We start from the raw sequence: 14,007 nt of genomic DNA, 5'->3' as shown, positions 1-14,007 counted from the left end.
AAACACAGGAGCATGTGCATCAATCTAACAAATATACCAGATAGTAGGCCTATAGTAGGCCTACTTCATTTCGATTTTTTATTCTCAGACCTTAAGTGATATGCCTTGAATGTTACAGAGCATTTTCTGATGAAAGGGCCTAGCCTAGTTCACTGCCAATTAAACTCTAAATAATTAATTCTACAGCCTACCTCCTTCATCCCCCAGTTTAGTGTATGACTGTGATCAAATCCCTTTAAAAACAGAACTCTGAATGCACGTGACCCATCCATGGGTCACGAGCATAGTCAGTAAAGGTCAAGAGCAGCGCAGTATCTGACGGGGTTGGTGAGGGAAAAGTTCAGGGGTTTGTCTCACAGGCAACCGGGAGAGTATTGACACAGAACGCCCTGTTTCAGTAAGTTTATCAGACGCTTCTTAGATTGTGTTAAACTAGTAGTAAATGTTTCTTTCAGACAATGACTTGCTTTTATGTATAACATCAGATAAGTAGCCAAGAATGTTAACCGTCCTTCTGACCATCAGGATAATGGCAACAAAAAGAAGCCAGACGTCATGTAATGATAGCAGAGGTGGGGTTGACAGCAAAGTATCCAAGCCAAAAACGGTAAATTGGAATGATATCTCTTTTCAAATGTCTGAATATTAGCTGGCAATATTTTAGAAATATCAAAATGTTACAGTTACCATTACACGATTGTAGACTAACGTTGTTTATTTTTATATACCTCTATGCTAGTTATCTTAGCCAAACGCAGGAGTTTCTGATGCTAACCTGACTAGATGCTAGCAGCTACTAGGCAAATTCCAAATCCACCTGACTAGCAAGCTAGCAGCTAACCCAATTTTACCTTGTCAATTCTGTAAGGAAAATAAACATGAATGTAACGTTAAATTATTTAAAACCATGATTGATCCACAGATAGAACAATCTACTTTATTTTGTGATGACTCCACAATGAAAATGAAAGCTGTGGATATGAATGCTACTCCAAAAAGCCATGACATCCCGCATGGATTGGAAGGGGCAATGTTAGGTATGTTGTGATTATTTTACCTAAGAAGTATGGTCGTCATTTGTCACTTATGGGCAATCCTGTGTAAGTCATGTGTGATTTAGTCTGATCTATGCAACCTATCTGGTGTCTATACTCTATAGCTCTAACTAATCTATCTATGTTTTAGTTACTTCTGAATTGTGCTGTTCTGAAGAGCATGCCAGGCCATTTTGATAGGCCTACCAATTTCAGTAATGTGTTGGTAACAAGTTTGCTTACAGACTTGCATAGTGTCATCATGTATGTGTCTCCATTCCATGTAGAAGCAAATAGAAGTCTCAACATCCTCTTCTCAGAGTTCACAGAAGTGTTAAGGTATGTGAGGATATAGTTCTGACCTCTGATCTTTTCATCCTGGGCATGTCTTTGTGTACCTTCTTTGCCACTTGTTAGGCTATTCACTTCTGGTAGACTAAAACCTGTCACTTTCATAGAGAGAGAGTGTCTGTGGACTCCTCACAAGTGAATGAGTTGGAAGACATCCTGATGGAGGCCAGGAGTTTAGAAGCACATCTCAAGGAGAAAAAAGAGCACTTGAGACATTCACTGGCTGTCATCTCTGAAAAATTACAAGGATAGAGTTTACCGCTTACTGCAATATCACATATTATTTGTAGGACTCAGCGAGCTTAAATCTGTTTACTCAGAGGGTGCATCAGGAAACTGTGAAGTGTTTATTTACAACCTTGTGACAGTTGTACAGTAGTTTTAGATTGATTGTATTTGATTTTTTGATTGTATTTACTTTGTGGGTATGCTGGTAATTTTTTTTTATTTTATGGCAGAGTGTGATTTGCATTTAGCTGTGAGATCTTTTTGTCTTTTTTTTGTCTATTTAACTCCACCCTGACCCCTGGATGTTCTTTTGAATAATAGTTTTATGATTTGAATAGAGATTTTATGGACAAGTGAAATTGTGTTATTTATTATAATATTGCTGTAAATAAAAATGAAACTGACAAAAGTATACACCATACTATAACAATTCTTTATTTATAACACTGTACAAAATAAACATGTTTATGATACAGAAATATACAACATTTAAATTAAAACAAGTAAAATAACTTACAGAATATAGTTTTGTTTTATATAAATTAGGACTATGTGGCCAACCAATACATCACTCTTCTGTCACTCCCCTTCCACATTCATTCACTCAAACACCAATCATCCATCAATATAAAGAACAGATTGCATTTTCAATGAGACTCCTGTTCTTTTTAGTCCTCTCTTGTTTGCTTGTTGTCTCAATTTTGTCACCAAGGTCGTCACTTGTGTGTGGGCTGCAATGCTTTTCAGTCTGTGTTTTTTTTTTTTTAGTTTGTAGCGTTGAAAGTGCCATGGAATCCATAGGGGATGTTCACAGGCACCTCTGCTCTGCCCAGCTCTTCAAATGACTTGGCATCCAAAGCAAGCAGGAACGTGCCCTTGTCCTGTGGAGAGACAAAGTAATCTTTACCGTTAGATTATTTATTTTATTTCAATTTCCATTTGTCTGTTTATTTATTTATTTTCATATATTTATATATTCTATCAGATGCTGTTGTGTGCTCTTCACCTCATTTGGAGTGATGACCACGGACAAAATGACTCCATCGTCTTCCTCTGTTGCATCAGGTGTTGGCACAAACACAGGTTCAGAAGGGTAGAATCCAGCCTTCTGCCATACCTATGACAATCAGAGATGAATAGACTCATCAGTAGTCTGACATTAACAAATGAATGTTCGTACTAAAAACTTTAAACCAAATAAATCTTCAGTGAAGATAGTAAACAATCACAGTTTTGTAAAATGTAAAATTCACATGACTTATGACATTTGGCTCTTACCTTCATTTTCTTCCCTTCCAGGTCCATCTTGATGAGGGAATCTCCCACAAGGTGTTGGAAGCCACAGCCGTAGTAGTAGCGGTAAGGACGGGTGTTGCACTTTGCATAGTTAATCTGTGGGAATTCTAGTCCACCATATTCATGCAGATCATCCCCATGAAGATCCTCATATGTGCAGTCAACCTTCAGAATACAAGTGGAACATTTAATCACTCTTCCAAGCTTGACTACCATACTACCATAGTTTTGCCCATTTAAAATCAGTGATGAACATTGATGTGGTACTGGAAAAGGTTTGTGATTGACTTACCCGATTTTTCTCTGTCTTGATAGCCGTAGCTGGACTGTTCAATCTTCTGTTCAGGTTTTCTCCACAAGGTGTCTCATTGCTCACATTCAGAGGCAGCACAAAGCGCCTAGGGAATACTCTGCACATTGTGTTGTACACCTGAGAAAACCAGAAATCTTTTTTAGTGGACATAAAATGAAGGGCAATACTAATAGAACATGCTAGGTTTGTTCCCACATTTCTTAAACTGAGATGAGAGCACCTTGTTTTGTTCTGTGCTCTAAGAAATGATGTTATTTATGCAACATCTGCTATTATTCACACCTGAAGTTGCGTTGTTGTTTTGGTATATTTTTGTCTCGTATATTATTTAAGTGTCCTTCAAATTTGCTCAGGGAAGGAGTCATTGGTCCATGTTTTCTACAGAGGCAGATCTAACTATACGATTCATTTGATAGCAGGCATTACCTCATCCAGGGCTTCTCCTGACTTCCGCAGGTTCTGGACCATGTAGTTGTTGATGGCCTTTCCGTCATCCGCACAACACATGTCCATCACCAAGAATCCATTCTCCTCATAGGCGTTGATCTGATGGAAGGTGGACAGTGCCTTGGTGTGGTACTCGATTTGGCTCAGCTGAAATAAGGAGGGGAATGAGCGGCGTGAGATAACTCAGTCCATCTCTATAAGGTGTGTCTAAACCATTTTTTTTATAGCGATTTCCTTTTATTGCGAACTCATACCTTTCCTGTGTGCTTGTTGATCAAATGGAAGATGGTGTCATATTTAGGATCCCAGTAAACACACTCACTGATGCCTTTCCCTCTCAGATTACCAGTGATGATCTTCAGCAAATCCATTTTAATGGGCTGCTCAATGAACACTACGTAGTTTTCAGTCATCGCTGTGTCCAAACAAAAACACATTTTGATTAGATATCATGATTAAATATCATTAGATATTAGATATCATGATTAAATGCGGACTTCACACACTTTGTATTTTACACAGATACTTTTCATAACTTTTAAAAGCCCTGCTTTTTACAATAATTCACTAAACCAGCTGATTCTAACTCTCTAAGTGGGCAGTAGCATTCAGTACCTATTAGTATTTCATCACAAAAATGTATAGGTAGGCTATGTAGGCTAAGTGACATAATCGCCTGTGTTTAGTGTACAAGAACCAGTGCTTTATTTCTTCTATATGACAGTGACTCACCAAAGCTGTGGTAGTATGAGGGTTTGGTCTTATCCACGGATGGGATGGAGCAAATGACTTTGGCGCCCTCTAGAGTGTCTGATGGAGAGGATTTCTCAGGAGGCACACAGATAATGTTGTAAAATGCCCCTGGGAAAAAAGGAAAAGTAGAGCATTAATGACAGTGAAAATCATAATATTACCAAGTACCATAACACCTAAACAAAGAAACACACAAACGGTGAAACAAGGACAAGCAAATGCGCTAACCTTTAGCGGTGTAGGAGTTCCCCATGTTGTATGTTGTCCCATCAGGGTCTATGTGTGGATGTGCTGTGGCGCCATTGACAGCAATGAACTTGCTCCAGTCCACCTGTCAGAGTGAATATTTTCACTTTATTAGTCAGGTAATTGTTTGCTGATATACCATGAGCAATATGGTGTGCTCTGTTAGATTGGAGGAGGTTTAACGTTTAAGTTAACGTCATGGCTTACCTTCTCAGTTGCCTCAAGAGTTTCTGGATTCACTTTGTGCATGAAGTTTGTCTCAGTGCTGACATAGTAATCTCCCTTATACTGGACAAAACTCACACTTGCATTGTCAGTGGGCTCTGTAAAAACAAAAGAATTGTCCATGACATTAAATCCTTTAACTCTAATAACATAATAATAGCTATTAATATCAAGGTATTATTCTCTATGCTTACATTACTCAAAAGCATGCAGTGCAGAATTGTTAGTTTTAAGTTTTAATATGTAGTGTTTTTTTTTTTTTTTTTATCAGACGCATTTTGAAGTTTTACATTTGTAAAGACACAGAACATGACATTAAAGTGGGAAATGGAGTCTCACTTGGCATGTCGAAGCGTGACAGAAAGCGCTGGAAGAAGTTTTTGCAGGGATCCGGCATGGCTATGGTGCCAAACTCGGATACGACGATGCGGTTGTTCTCTGTGTTGGCCTTGTAGCAGTCGCTGGTGAGAAAGCGGCTCTTGTATGTCACCTCGCCATTCTCAATTTTGAACTGGTGCAGCAGAGCCATGCCATCAAACCAGTGGTTGAAGCTGAAAGAAAAAGAATAGATTAACTTTTTGTGCACTATAGAGTGACATTTCACATTAAGTAATTGGGTTGAAACTGTGGTGTGTTGAAGGTGCTTTTCTGCTTACTTGTTATTTCCGATTTCAAACTTCCCGGGGCCATTCCTAAGGAAGTTGCCCTTGATCCAGCTTGGAATGGTCCCATGGATGACTGTTTGTAAAGGCTCTGGTGTCTCATCGACTGAACACACAATCTTTTCAATACAAGGCAAGCCATGCACATCTGTGTAATGCTGATTTTTGCATTTGTGCTCCTTAGGGGCTGTGAAGGGAAAATAAAACCAAATCAAATACGATTGAAAGCTTTGTGTAAAGCTATGCATTGAAAGCTTTGTGTAAAGCTATGCAAAAAGGTATACCTCTAAATATACAGTCAGACTCTAAACATGAGGGCATAGGCATCAGACCTTGGATTTCATAGATTGAAGCTACATTAACAGTATATAACAACTAAACTCTCTTAGTGTTGGTAGCAATAAACTTTAGTGTTCAATGTGTAAATGACTGCAGTCCCTTCCACCGTACATACCACAGTGTACCTAACATAAACCCTGACAGCAGTTAGACTTTTTGAGTCACATAAATGTAATTCCTTATGTGTATTCCTAGAGTATGTAGCCTATTCTGCTCATAGAATGTGTCAAAGTGAGGAATGAACAGTACCTTGAGTGACATCAAATGTTGGCATGTTGATGGTTTAGTTCTTTCTTTGGAGTTTGAGCTGCTGAGTTGGTTGGTGCAGGCTGTGGTTCTCCTGGAGGAAAAGCTGTGAGTGTCCTTTTGGGATGCAGGGGACGTCTTTTATAGTCCACACAGTGTGGGCGTTGCATAATACTGCCTTCTACTGCCGACTTCTACTGGCCTACATTGATATCGTTGATAGGTGTGTGCTGACGCACCCTGAGACTTCCACTACTCTGTATGCCTCTAGATTTGTTCTGATGGTTACTGTAGGTTATGGCTACCACCCTCGCACCAGGTTACAGACTTTTTGGGACAATGCTTTCTCTGCCAATGCTAAGTCTTTTGACCCCTCACCTCTGATGTCCAATAGACACAAGAAGAAAACCGAATAGCCATTTATTATTAGATATTATTTATTATTATTGCTAATTTTCGCAAAAAAAACCCAAAAAAACAAGACAATTCCTTTCAAAAATCTAACACTGAAAAAAGAGAACAATCCCGGAAAATCCAGTGCGTGCGCACTTGTCCTAAACCGACCTGTTCTTATCTGACTTATGTGTCAGTAGAATATCTTCAGATTGTGCTAATCTAACCATGTTGCTTATCCTCTGGTTGACCTGTGCTTCTTTAGACCACCCTGCAGGGGATTACTGTACTCCGAGGGATCTGTTCATACTGCACTTGTTATCATCTAGAGTACTTTGGTCTGCTTGCAGATGACAGACTGTGCTGAATTGCTGTTTCAGAGGACTCCACTCAAACAGAGTTTTATGGCTAAACTATAGCTGCCATTGGGGCCAAATTCGATCTGCTCTTTTGGTCATGGTTCTGAACAACCGCGGTTGAAAACTCATATTTATTTTTATTGAGCGCTTGACAGCAGTTTTATTTTTAACACATTTATTTTTTATTTTATTTTTTGACACATGTATCCCTGTAAGGCTGATATGCCAACCATCCATTAACGCTAGGTCATTCAAGACTCTTTTCCTCAGTGGTTCCTTGTTGGTGGAATGAGTGCCCAGTGCTCTTCATTCCTGTGATAGTGTTGGGTCTTTGAAGAGGGGCCTAAAGGCATATCTGTTCAACATGCACATAGTTTATTAAGCGTTTCTTATGCGTCATGTTTTGGATATTATAGTGTCGTCAAAGTAATCTGTTCAATAACCATAACCATAACCATAACCATAGCCATAACCATATCTTGAGTGCCCTCATACAATCTTTGGAACGTCTCAAGGAAAGTCGTCTGGCACTGCTGCTCCTAAACACATGGCAATCCAGGCTACTGTCGTTTAATGTACCCAATAGTGGGAGTCCACATTGTAGATAAAGTGCCTGCCAAGGGCAAAATGATTGCTAAAATGAATGAATTGCTAAAAGTACCAAGAGCTATACATTTTGCCATTACATTTATTTAATTTAACAACAGCAACCAAAATATCAACAGGTAGAGGGGCATTCGTAGAGCAGAGACCTCCTCGGTCAAATTGTCAATCACATATTAAAGAGACCCTATGCAACTTTCTGCAGGAGACGATCGCTCCTTGTCTACATCTGGAAGTCTGAGACGAAGAACCACACTTGCAATTTATATATTTAAATATAGCCTATACATGTATAAATATACACGCTAAAGCTGTCGGGGAAGCTCTGCAGAGAAAATGCAAGCATAAAACGAGCGAAAACGAAAAACGAAACAGAAACCAGAGATGAAATCGCCAATCCTGCATAGTTCCTCTTTAACACAACTTGCTACATCAAGTACATCAAGTTTCATGAAAATTGTTCCCAGTAGTTTTTGTGCAGTCCTGCTGACAAAGAGTCAAATGACTCCAAAAACACAACATCCCTGGGCTAATAAGCCACGTATTATGAACTGCAACCCTGAACCTTGTTTATTCTATCATTGTCCTTTTAGAAAATTTGAGGGAATGACTGAAGATCACGTAAGTGCAAGACCCACAACACAGCGATCAGAAGACTCACACTCACTCTCTTTGTTTACTTCACGAGAACCAAATGATCCTGATGGTGAGGGAGTTTTGAGACTGTACTGGGATATTTTTGACAGACTCATCATGAGCTGTGTTGTTGAAAGTGTGTGAAGAGACTGCCAGGGGATTTCCTGTGCGGGCCTAATGAATAGGCATCTTATAGTAGCTAGCGTGGACCCCCTTTCCAGAAAAACACCATGGTGATTTTGTCCCTTAATGTACCAAGAAAGTGTAATACAACCAAATCACTGTCTGGTGTGCAGGCAGCCTGATAAATTGTTTTGTTATGCTACAGCATATACCAGTAAGATGTAGGATACCTATACACTAATCCAGCGCGAACTTTATGGGCGCTGCCATCTTGAATATCGCCATTACTGCGTGCCTGCGAGTGTGACGAGTGACACTTGCCTGTGCTTTTCAATGAAAGCATCCTGTCAGAGAATGTCTAACAAGAGATCCCGCTCATGAAAGAAAATGTCAGGTGAAAGGGAACATTGGATCAATGATGTCAGACTGTGCCAAAACTTACCAATGAAGGTAATTTATTAACAACATAAGGTATTAAGACGTGTATTAATGACAGCTAACCTCTGCAACAGCCGCCTATGGAACCAACGGGCTAATTTCTTAGCAGCCAGTCACGCAGTAATGGCGGTTTTGTGTTACTTCCGTGTTTCGCTGGATTAGTGTATACACCTGTGTGTTTGGTTTGTTGTGGGGACTGGTGTGTATGTGTGTGGGCCATTGACAAAAAATATCTTTTGAAATGTGTTCATCTTTTTTTTAAATGAACAGAATGCATTTTCTTACGTTGGGCGACTGTGACAAGTCGGAATGGCTGTGCAACATTTACAAGGGTTTTAATAAATTTTTAGGCTGTATTTACAAGTTCACCGTCCAAAGAAATGTCAGGTGGCGCAACCAAAGGTTTCCGAAAAACAAAACAAAACAAAACAAAAAAACACACTTGTAATACCTACCCACACGTACTGTATATAGGTAAACACCTATACCCACACCTGTAACTTTTGACTTTGCTATCCAATGTATCTATTCAATTTTTCAGTACAGTAAAGAGTTTCATATTAAAATGACTTGTTCTTACGGCGGATTCACACTAGACCGTTTGGTCCGACTCCGGACCTGAGCTCGTTGGGACCGATGGCTTGGTTGTTTTTGCTAATTTGAACGCAGTCCACCGAACCCGGGTGCTGCTATGTAGTTGCACATATACACATTTTCATACAAAAGTTTTTTTTTTTTTAAATTGTTCTAACAATTTAAGAGTTAGGCCTATTATAGTAAACTTTTATTTGAAAGGTCTTCAACATAGAATTATGCCCCCATATTTATTTTTAATTTCCTTACCTTTAAGTTATATACTGTAGGCCTACAGTATTTAATACTGTTCACATAGTGTTAATTTGCGGTTGCACCTCCTGACATTTTGAGGGTTTGAAATGACAAAACATAAAATGTATATGATTTTTTATCATAAATAGAAAGATATGTTCAAATTATACAGGTTTTATCAAATGAAATGATTGTTATGAATTATTTAAAATGATTTTAAACCAAATGAATGGACTCGGACGCAGAAATCTGCATGTCATGTCATTGATGTGTGACTGTGAGTGAGCCAGTCGTCACCTTTCGCTGAACTCTGGCATGTGATTGTCTCAGGTTTTCCGAGTTATGATTTGACTTGTTTTTATCGGGTGAGAAGGTGTAAAAGCGGTCATGCACTCTCTGTGCACTTCTTTCTCTCTCTCTCTCTCTCTCTCTCTCTTCCTTCTGTCATCCACAGACACATGCTTTGTATAGTAAACTAGGACATTGTCATCATAAAAGGCCATTAAGTTCTATTTACATACTGTGCAGGTACAGTTTTGACCTAAATGAGTCAACCTATCAAGTGGGCCAGTGGACCAGACAGTGATTGGCTTTTTAGCCTAGACTTACAGTGGAATGGTCACATTTGACTGGGTTAAATGACTGAAACAGGGAAAATAGACCGTATACTTTATGATTTACTTGTTTTGAGATATACTGAAACAGGGAAAATAGACCGTATACTTTATGATTTACTTGTTTTGAGATATAGGATCAAATATTTGACTTGAATTTGTGGATAGCACATTGGAATAGACACATAAATGAATGGATAAATAATTATTATCCAGTTATATAGCATTCACATTTACATTACACATCCATTAATATACAGTACAAGGCACTAAGCCAATTATGGTTACTTATAGTCGTGTTAATTGTAGAGCCTGACAGAACTAACCATGATAACGACATTACTTATTAACTTCTCCCTCATATACTGACTGGCAACTAACTGTGTAGGTACGTGTTGTATTGTAAGTATTTATTGGGTTGGCTGCATGCCAGACTTGCTTTTTATTAGGCTTTCTGTGGTTTTAAGAGCAAGTGTAGTTCAAGGTAAGTTTACATCCCTAACTAGTGGAGCAGGAGAAAAGAAAATACCTGATTTGCTAGTTTTGATATTTATGACTTAGGATAATTGGATAATTCAGTTTGATATTATTGATAATTCAGTTTGATATTATTGACATTCCAGAAAACAACTACTGAGTTGTGGTTATGATATAATATGAATTAAGACATTTTGTGATAACATGTACATAAGATATGACAAACCCCTGTAAAGGTGGTGACAATTATACTGAAAGATTGTGGTTATCAGATAAGTTAATTGGATCCTGTTAGAGCTTTTTGTGTTTATGACATAACACTAACCTCTGGCTCTTGTCAGAGATTGGCAACTCACTTAGCCTACATGTCGGAGCACCATAGCTGCAGAGAGATGTGCTCTCTGTGCTTATATTGACTAGATAAAACATTTAGGACAGCTAATAATTGAAGAGTTATGCAAAGAGTTGAAGCTGTAGCTGGAAAGGTTCCACTGACGCCATATTATCCCTGTGGATTAAAAATTGGATGTGACCGAAGTTCATATGTGAATCAAGGTGAACAAATACTTTTGGCAATATAGAGTATACACTATACACATGCACGTCATATATGAGTTCAGATCATCTACCCTTGGGTTCTCAAACTGTGGTACAGGTACCACTGGTGGTACAGTATATGGACTCTCTGTTGTGGTACTCTGGAAGATGTTTTATTTCATGAAGACAAAATAATCATTTCAAGTTATAGAAAAAATATATAGGATGAAAAATCATTCAACTAGTTTTTTTTTACTTTGTTGTTGGCAAACAGTATGCACAATGGCAGGCAAAACAGTATGCACAATGTGAAATATATTTAAATACGCTACTGTATTTTAATGCTGGTCATAATGGTGGTACTTGGAGTCAATTGTTCTCTGAGGTGGTGCTGGTTTGAGAACCACTGATCTAGACAGAGAGATGTATACATTGTGGGACCAGAAGCCATGATAATAATGACATAACGAATTGAGCTGTACCGTTACCAAGTGCACTGCCATAGTGCTGTGATGGTGTGATCTTTTTTTTAAATTAGTAGCCTATATTATTGGAATTTTATGAATTGCAAATATCAATGTGATAGCCTCATGAGTTTGAAGGTGAATCTGACCGGAATTTGTCACTGTTTTAGCTCTTACTAAGAGTTACCGTCATTTCTGATTTCTGAATGATGCAAACCTCCCAAGCTTGTATGTATGTCTATGTGTACTGTACATCAAAGGTACCATATAGACATAAACCAGGTCATGTTGAGGTGAGGAGATAAGTGTATGGATCTGCAGGTACAGTGCACCTGTTGACACTATGAAGATAGAGCAATGCCTACGGGTCATGACCGTATGCAGGTCAGGATGAAATAATGCAGTGAAATAATGGATAGTTCACAGAAATAAGAATGAAACTTGATTGAGTGTCAGTTGTAGTCTGACATACTAGATCTACAGATTGAGGGATAAATCAGTAATTCTTGATACGGTTTCTGATGGTAGAGACAGCTCCAGGCTGATTGCTAGCATCCCCTGTCAGCAAAGGGGTTAGCCATAGTCTGATCTTCGGGGCTATTTAGAATCACACAGTAGAAAAAAAACTCCCATCCAAAAAAAGATGGCATGCCAGTTTCCGGATTATGGGAGTTTTGGAACTGAAAACAGCCTATCACTTGGTCAGCAGTCAATGAGTTAGATTACGCTGTCTAGCATTCAGAAATACATCTGTGATACAGCCATTTCAGCATAGGTTTTTTGAAACTTTTGATTGCATGTTGGTGAAAGTTTCTATGGCTCTGGAAGCACAGGTTCATTATCTGCCTCCTGAATCGTCTGAATATAAGGAAAATGAGTCCATTTACCCAGGGGTCTCCAGCAGATATAGCTCACAAGATATTTTGGATAGAAATGTGAATATATGTTACTAAAATAAAACTTTGGTTGTTCTTGGCCATGTTCATTTTGTCAAAGTAGCTCTCGTACATGATCAAAAACGACATAATAGTCCCTGTGTAATAAAACCTATAAAGAAAGCTTCAAATAAATAAATACAGACTTAATTCCCAGGGAGAGAAAGCGTGTGTGTATGTGTATTTGTGTGTGTAATCAGGACTTTAAGCAGGTATTACAAAGATACAACAGTGAAGGTATTGTGCAATAGAAGTGTGACACTTTATGTCCCAGAAATAGAGGGATATTAGAAGCCTATACTATTACATTATCGGCTATTACAATTACTATTTGTATTTTTTACATTATTAGGCCTACTGTACATTACAATAGTTTTTTTTTTACATTACTTTATTATCTGTCGTTATGTTATTGGCTGCTACAAGGTGCTACACAGTGGTTGAGATAAAGAGTCAAGGCCGACTGTATACGACGGTCCGGGTTCACACAGAGGTTCCCCTTTCTGTGACTGGTCTTTACTGCCTTAGATGAGATACTGACAGTGATTAAGAGCTGATGTGGAACAGCCCAGAGGTGGAAATGTACATTATCTATAACTAGGTTAGATTACAAGGATCGTAAAATTAACAGAATCAGCTCTAAAGAGGAAAAAGAAAGGGGTATTGTAAGTAAAACAGTTTTACGGTTTTAGGTTAAAAAAAAAATAAATAAAAAATAATAATGATTAAAAAAATCATTATTGTGCCATATCATGGTAGTTTTGCTTTGGTCAAATTATACATATTGAGTTGATATAGTGTTTGTAGAAGGGGTGTCACTTGCGCTCAAGCCTTGTCGGTGCTCACAGCCATCAAAAACTTGACTCTGAAGAAGACGCAGTGCGTCGAAACGTCAGTCGTTTGTGCACCACAATAAAAATAGAAAAAAAGTTATTTAATCTGAGTGCTCCAGTCATCTCTGGGTGAGTCTATTAGAAGTAGCCCAGCCAGTGTTTCTTTTGATATAGTCTTTGTTAGGGAGTGTAAAGAACTATTTTGGAAGATATATTTTAATATGATATGCATTGAAATTCTTTGCTGATTTTATTGAATCTATTGACGTGCGTCATTAGACCTAATACTTTTTTTAGTTAATGTTTCATTATTTTGAACTATGTTGTCTTTTCATTATCGTGGTACCATACCTGTAGAATCACATTGTTTCCATACTAAAGTACTTTCTTTTCAGTGAGAAATAGTGAGAAATATGATCTACTTTTTGAAAGTAGTCGTTGGATCTTTGGTATAATGCTGTATCAGATGTGACGCTACTTTTCCCAAATTTGCTGACATCAATTCTGCTTCACTAGATGGTAGCATTGCGCAACTCTACAGATTTCTTTGTTCTGAATTCATGACTTCAAATATCATTGGTGAACAATGACAATTAGCACATACTTATCCAAATTGCTTTACATTGT

At 38.2% G+C, this 14,007-nt stretch overlaps 1 protein-coding gene and 1 long non-coding RNA gene across 2 annotated transcripts in view; one reads left to right on the top strand and one right to left on the bottom strand.

The window, feature by feature from the left end:
• Positions 1–225: 225 nt before the first annotated feature.
• Positions 226–2,025, top strand: LOC134066249 (uncharacterized). Its single transcript, XR_009936399.1, has 5 exons — positions 226–397; positions 526–607; positions 923–1,037; positions 1,322–1,373; positions 1,493–2,025. It is a non-coding gene; the product is annotated as an uncharacterized LOC134066249 (long non-coding RNA).
• Positions 2,026–2,377: 352 nt separating this feature from the next.
• Positions 2,378–14,007, bottom strand: part of bco2b (beta-carotene oxygenase 2b) — a 16,003-nt gene continuing 4,373 nt past the window's right edge. The window contains exons 3-13 of the mRNA XM_062521947.1: positions 5,550–5,742; positions 5,233–5,444; positions 4,876–4,991; positions 4,651–4,753; positions 4,402–4,530; positions 3,924–4,084; positions 3,649–3,816; positions 3,202–3,339; positions 2,892–3,074; positions 2,620–2,730; positions 2,378–2,494 (exon numbers count right to left, since the gene is read on the bottom strand). Of these exons, the coding sequence (XP_062377931.1) occupies positions 2,378–2,494; positions 2,620–2,730; positions 2,892–3,074; positions 3,202–3,339; positions 3,649–3,816; positions 3,924–4,084; positions 4,402–4,530; positions 4,651–4,753; positions 4,876–4,991; positions 5,233–5,444; positions 5,550–5,742 (1,631 nt within the window). The remainder of the gene's footprint in view (positions 2,495–2,619; positions 2,731–2,891; positions 3,075–3,201; positions 3,340–3,648; positions 3,817–3,923; positions 4,085–4,401; positions 4,531–4,650; positions 4,754–4,875; positions 4,992–5,232; positions 5,445–5,549; positions 5,743–14,007) is intronic.

Source organism: Sardina pilchardus, chromosome 19 (assembly GCF_963854185.1).
Source record: "Sardina pilchardus chromosome 19, fSarPil1.1, whole genome shotgun sequence".
Classification (NCBI taxonomy): Eukaryota; Metazoa; Chordata; class Actinopteri; order Clupeiformes; family Clupeidae; genus Sardina; species Sardina pilchardus.
This window is presented reverse-complemented; position numbering and strand designations above follow the sequence as displayed.